Genomic DNA, 6,365 nt, shown 5'->3' with positions numbered 1-6,365 from the left:
ATCCGGGGTCAGCCGCATGCAAATTAAATGACTTTCATATTCCTTTTCCCAAGGAGTGCTTTAGCTATTCAATGGTGTTTATTGGTCCAAATAAATTTTAAAAGTGTTTGATCCACTTCTTTGAAGAATGTCATGGGTATCTTTAGAGGGATCGCATTAAATCTGTATAAAGCTTTGGAAAGTATTGCTATTTTAATGATGTTAATCCTGCCAATCCATGAGCAGGGTATGTTTTCTATTTCCATGTGTCCTCTCTTATTTCTTGGAGCATGGTTTTATAGTTTTCTTTGTATAGGTCCTTCATGTCTTTGGTCAAGTTGACTCCAAGATATTTGAGTTTGTGGGGCACTAATGTGAATGGGGCTGTGTTCATAATGTACATTTCTTCGCTATCATTATTGGTGTATAAAAAAGCCATTGATTTCTGTTTATTAATTTTGTAGCCTGCCACATTGCTTTATGAATCTATTGTTTCTAGAAGCTTTTTGGTAGAGTCTTTAGGGTTTTGTAAGTAGAGTATCATGTCATTTGCAATAAGTGAGAGCTTGACTTCTTCCTTTCCTATCTGGATTCCTTTGATATCTTTTTCTTACCTAATTGCTATAGCTTTCAGTACTATGTTGAAGAGGGGTGGTGAGAAAGGACAGCCTTGTCTTGTACCAGAATTTAGAGGAAAGACTTTTAGTTTTTCTCTGTTGAGGACAATATTTGCTATTGGCTGTGGTAAATGGCGTTAACTATATTGAGAAAGGTTCCTTTAATTCCCATCTTGCTGAGAGTTTTTTTTTTATCAAGAATGGATGTTGGACCTTATCAAATGCTTTCTCTGTGTCTATTGATATGATCATGTGATCTTTATTTTCCTTTTTGTTGATGTTGTGTATTATGTTGATAGATTTACAGATGTTAAACCATCCTTGCATTCCTGGGGTGAAACCTACTTGATCATAGTGAATAATCTTCTTAATGAGGCATTGGATCCTATTTGCCAGGATTTTGTTGAGGATCTTTGCATCTGTGTTCATCAGAGATATTGGTCTGTAATTTTCATTTTTGGCAGCATCTCTGTCTGGTTTGCCTTCCAATCTTTGACTTAAACATTTGCATGAAATATGTTTCATGCAAGCAGCAGAACGTTGGGTTTAATTTTCTCATTCATTTTGTCACTTTGTGTCTCTTAATTGGTGCACTTAGTCCATTGACATTGAGAAGAAATTATTGTCATGGAATGTTGTTCCATCTTCTTGTAGCTTTTGTTTGTTTGTAGGGGTTGTCTTGCCTTGCCTTAAAGTAGCTGCCACTTCTTGTAAAGTTGATTTTGAGTGTGTAATGTTCCTAAGCTGTTGTTTTTCCTTGAATCTGTTCTTCCTTCAAATGGGGATGAGAATCTGGCTGGGTGAACTATTATTGATGAGGCATTCATTTTATTTAGTTTTTTTTTCTGCATATCCCTTTTAATGTAATTTCCTTTTTTAACCTGCTGCTTTTAGTATTAACTATCTATGGTTTTCATTCTTGTGTTAGGATGTTCCTTGGGGTGTTTTTATTTGGGTCTCTTTTGGCTGGTACTCTTCAAGCATCTAAGAATAAAATGTGTGCACTGTTGGTGTACCTAGCTAAAACCCTGAAGTTGGGTGCAAAGACCCTAAGACCCACCCATATCTGGGAGGGGTCTTGGGAACCGGATAATAGGTGTAACTACCTGCAAGACCTCCCATTCCTGGGAGGGGTCTGGAAAAAGTTAGATAAGCCTGGAACGAAGGGGATTCGGGCCTTTTTGTTTCTTGGCTGGCTTTTGGATCTTTGGGCCGCATGGAGCCCAAAGGGAAGATGGCTAACAGGAGATAAGATGCAGGGCTAGCAAAATAATGCTGTGCTTGAAAGGTTGACATAGGCCACACACCTGTGGTGGCTAGGGCATGAATAAAGATGATTCTTCCTGAAGCCTGCGTGTGAGTGAGTGATTTCACCTGGGCCTGGGACCCGGCCGGCTGGATGGAGTTGCAGAGCCATGTGGCCTGGGGTGGCAGAAAGGAATCCATCGCCATCCAGCACCATCACTAATTATTTGATTCAACAATGCACTTTTTATTTCTGGGAATTTCTCATCAATGATATCTTTGTCTGTTGCTTCTTCATAGAAGTTTTCTTCCTAGTTTATTGGGATCCCAATGATTCTTAAATTATTTTTGTTGACTTTATCTTAAAGTTCTACTGTTCTATACTTAGTTTCAGGATTTTTCCATCTTCTGTTCATTTATTTTGAGTTTTTTTTCAACTTCTGTTGTTGTCTGGAGGTTTTCTGCACTTCATTTTCTAGTTCATTGATTCAGTTTTGTGCAGCTATTATGCTGCTGGTGAGGCCTTCCAATGAATTTTTTACTTAATTTACAAAGTTTTTTAGTTTTGGCATATCTGTTCGTATCATCTCATTTCTCCTATCATATTTTACTGTGTTTAATGATGGTCTGCCTTATTGTTTCTTTGGGCTGTTGAATATCCGCTCTGAAATCCATTTTTATGAGATTATATAGAGTATTGGTACTGTTTGGTTCTTCAGAATTACAATCTTTACTAACAAAGTGTGGTGGCATATTGGGCTACTTTCCCAAGGTTCCTTTAGTAATCTCAAGATGTTTCTTTGCTATACCACTATCAGTCTTCCCCTCTACCAGCGAGGTATCAGGGGAATTTATGTGGGTGAGAAATTATCTTGCAGTTGCATAAGCCTGAGTCCAGACCACTGACCTCTGTGGATAGGCAGGTCACAAGTCCCTTTGTTATTGGGACCCCTCTCACCAACCACAGCATGTCCCGCACTCACCTCCAAAATATGATATTCTAACATAAAAAGGTTAACTTGGTGGAAACCTAAAATGATATAATATCTTTCTATTTAATTTTTTACTTATATAAAGAACTGCACTTTGCAGTTATTGATAGTTGGGCATTAGGCATAAAATGTTTGAACACCAGTCCCACCAATTCTACCAACTTCCCTCATCTGTCTTGCTCCACTCCACCTATTCTCTTATGAGTTACATTTTAAAATATATGATAGAATATTTTAGCAATAAAATATTTAAGGTATATTTATTGATTTTAAACTAAACTATTTTATACTTAATATATACTGTATAAAAGCAAAACTCTATTCACTGAGATTATTGTTTTATGCACAGAAATATGATTAATCATTTTATAATATAGGTTTTATTGCAGTAGCCTATATCCAAATCAAATATAACTCTGTGTGTACCTTTATAATTAAAATCACTTAAATGTTTGTACATTAAAAATCTGAGGCCATAAGCAGTAGGTTAGGCAATTGTCTTGCATACAGTCAACCTAAGTTCAATCCTGATATCCCATATGCTCCCCTGAGCAATGCCAGCAATGAGCATAGCCAGGTGTGAACAATATATTTTTAAAGATACTTGTGCATTAGGAAATTTGAATTTCCATTTCTTGAATTTATTTGAAAATAAAATTTTGTTTGAAATTTGTTAGAAAAATCTCTAATTTTACATTGTACTGTATTTAAAATTGACTCATTTGATTTTGTTTTGCTGATACACATAGGACTATTTAATTTCAATTACACCTGAAAATTTTAGAGATGATGAAAATAAATGAGAGCTCAGAGAGATATTTCATCTTGATTGGATTTTCAAAATATCCCCAGACTGAGTTTATCCTCTCTATCTTTGCTACTGGGTTATACACAATGACATTGACAGGAAATGCAGCCATCATCTTGGTATCCATCCTGGACAGTCGCCTCCATACCCCAATGTACTTCTTCCTCCGAAACCTCTCACTCCTGGACATGTTTTTTACAACTTCTATTGTTCCTCAGATGCTAGTGAACATGTGGGGAAATAACAAAATCAGCTATCTTGGCTGCATGGTTCAGTTTACTGTGGCCTTGGCTCTTGGCTCCACCGAGTGTGTTCTTCTTGCTGTCATGTCTATTGACCGTTATGTTGCCGTTTGCTGGCCCCTCCGCTACACTACCATTATGCACCCACGGATCTGCCACATCCTTGCTGCCATATCTTGGATTTGGGGATTTGGCAACTCTCTCTTTCAGTCTTCACTGGCCATTGTTTTACCTCATTGTGGTCACCGCCATATTGACCATTTCCTTTGTGAAATCTTGATTATAGTCAAGCTTTCCTGTGTGGACACTCGACCAACAGAAGCAAAGATGTTAGTTGCTCGTCTTATGATCCTTATTGGTCCAGTCGTCGTCATTCTCACCTCATATGCCTGCATAGCCCGCGCTGTGATAATGATGAAATCTGCTGAAGGAAGACGCAAGGCCTTTGGGACTTGTGCATCTCACCTGATGGTGGTCTTGCTCTTCTATGGAACCATCATGTTCATGTATCTTCAACCTAAAAATAACTACTCTCAAAATCAGGGGAAGGCCCTTGCCCTTCTATACACCATTGTTGCCCCCACTATGAACCCACTGATCTACACTCTAAGGAACAAAGATGTAAAAAAGGCAATTAGAAAAGTTATATTCAAGAATTGATTTTACTTGATATATCCATATTTTGGAATTTGGGACATAGAAATCACTATTGTAGTGCAATAATATGAACTATGTTTCTCATTTTTTAGATTTCAATCTATATGATGGAAAATAAATACTATCAGTCAAATATTAAATTAATGTCATAAATCATACTAATTGAAGCCTAATAAAAGTTTATAATACTCATAGTGCTTTTTTTTTGCCTTCTTGAACATTTATATCTGGATAGTGTGTGATATTTAGTCATTTTTTCAAAAGAATTATCAGAGATTTAGTTTACCAAGGTATTCTCTGCATTCTAAATTATAAAATACATATAAAATATAAAAGCCAGATAAGCATCTGAGGGATTATTACAAAAAAGATAATGTATAATTATTTTATATAATTAGATAAGTATTTTATTAAAGCAAGATTGGAATTACATATAACTGAATTAAAATGTAGGTAAGAGGTGTCACAGTAATCATATATTGGCTAAGCCACTTGCATTTGGCTGGTCTTGGTTTGATCCACCGAATCCCATATGATCCCCTGAGCACTGCCAGGAATAACTCCTGAATGTAGATCCAGGAGTAACCTTTGTACATCTCTGGTTTTACCCCCAAACTAAGAAGCAATAAACTAGGTAAAATTATTTACTATCAGAATAACATTTTATCTTAACTAGATACATGAGACAATGTTATGGGCTTGGGAAAAGATTGCTGCAGAGCTAAATGTTTTTAATGTACTTATTTCTCTCTATATTTTTATTGTGGGCAAGTTAATTACAAATTTTTCACAGTGATATTTAAGGCATACAGTAATAATGAATGAGGGGCATCCCCACCACCAATGTTGTCCTCCCTCCACCCCTGTTCCCAGCATGTATCCCACTTCCTCCACCTCTAGTGCAACTGTTCCCCCCATGTACAGCTTGATGTAGATTGGGTATCATTTCTGTTGTAGTTGACTTTGGATTTCATATTCAAGTTTGATAATTTTTATTAAATATTTTAATATATAATCTTTATTTAAGCACCATGATTACAAGCATGATTATAGTTGAGTTTCAGTCACAAACACCCCCCTTTACCAGTGCAACATTTCCAATACAGATGCTCCCTATCTCCCACCGCCCCCTCCTGTGTCTTGAACACAGGCATTCTACTTCTCTCTTTCATTAACATTGTCATGCCAGTTGTTAGTGTAAGCTATTTCCCTAAAATCATTCACCACTCTTTGTGGTGAGCTTCATATTGTGAGCTGGTCCTTCTGTCTGTTAACTCTATTGTCTCTGAGATTAGTACAATAAAGTCTTTACCTTTTTTTTAAACCATGTAGGAGTGAGACTATTCTGTGTCTATCTCTCTGCCTCTGATATTTCACTCAGCATAATAGATTCCATGTCCATCATGTATAGGAAAATTTCATGACTTCATCTCTCCTGACAACTGCATAATATTCCATTGTGTAAATGCATCACAGTTTCTTTAGCCATTCCTCTGATGAAGGGCATCTTGGTTGTTTCCAAAATCTGGCTATTGTAAATAGCGCAGCAATAAATAAAGGTGTGAGGAAGAAATTTTTGAATTTTATTTTTGTGTTCTTAGGGTATATCCTTCGGAGTGGTATAGCTGGATCATATGGGAGCTCAATTTTCAGGTATTTTAAAGGGGAGAGCGTGAACGCAGTCCCCCACTACCACAAATTATACAGTTGAGTTTCCCACATTTGGGGAAATCGCAGGGGTCAACACATCTGGAGTGCAATGGATAAGCCTAGCCCTGGGGAAACCACCTTCATGATCATGATATTTCCCCTGCCAGGTAAGTAT

The 6,365-nt window shown here is 36.9% G+C and overlaps 1 protein-coding gene and 1 non-coding gene across 2 annotated transcripts; one reads left to right on the top strand and one right to left on the bottom strand.

Annotated features, from left to right (window-relative positions):
- The first annotated feature begins 3,619 nt into the window (after window positions 1-3,619).
- Window positions 3,620-4,543, top strand: LOC126015527 (putative olfactory receptor 2W6). The gene has a single exon (XM_049778064.1). It carries the CDS (start codon window positions 3,620-3,622, stop codon window positions 4,541-4,543), a length of 924 nt encoding a protein of 307 aa, XP_049634021.1.
- Window positions 4,544-6,201: 1,658 nt separating this feature from the next.
- Window positions 6,202-6,365, bottom strand: LOC126017219 (U1 spliceosomal RNA). The gene has a single exon (XR_007498857.1). It is a non-coding gene; the product is annotated as a U1 spliceosomal RNA (small nuclear RNA).

Source organism: Suncus etruscus, chromosome 8 (genome assembly GCF_024139225.1).
Source record: "Suncus etruscus isolate mSunEtr1 chromosome 8, mSunEtr1.pri.cur, whole genome shotgun sequence".
Classification (NCBI taxonomy): domain Eukaryota; kingdom Metazoa; phylum Chordata; class Mammalia; order Eulipotyphla; family Soricidae; genus Suncus; species Suncus etruscus.
Note: the sequence above shows the minus strand (reverse complement) of the source record. Positions and strands in the feature narration are given on the sequence as shown.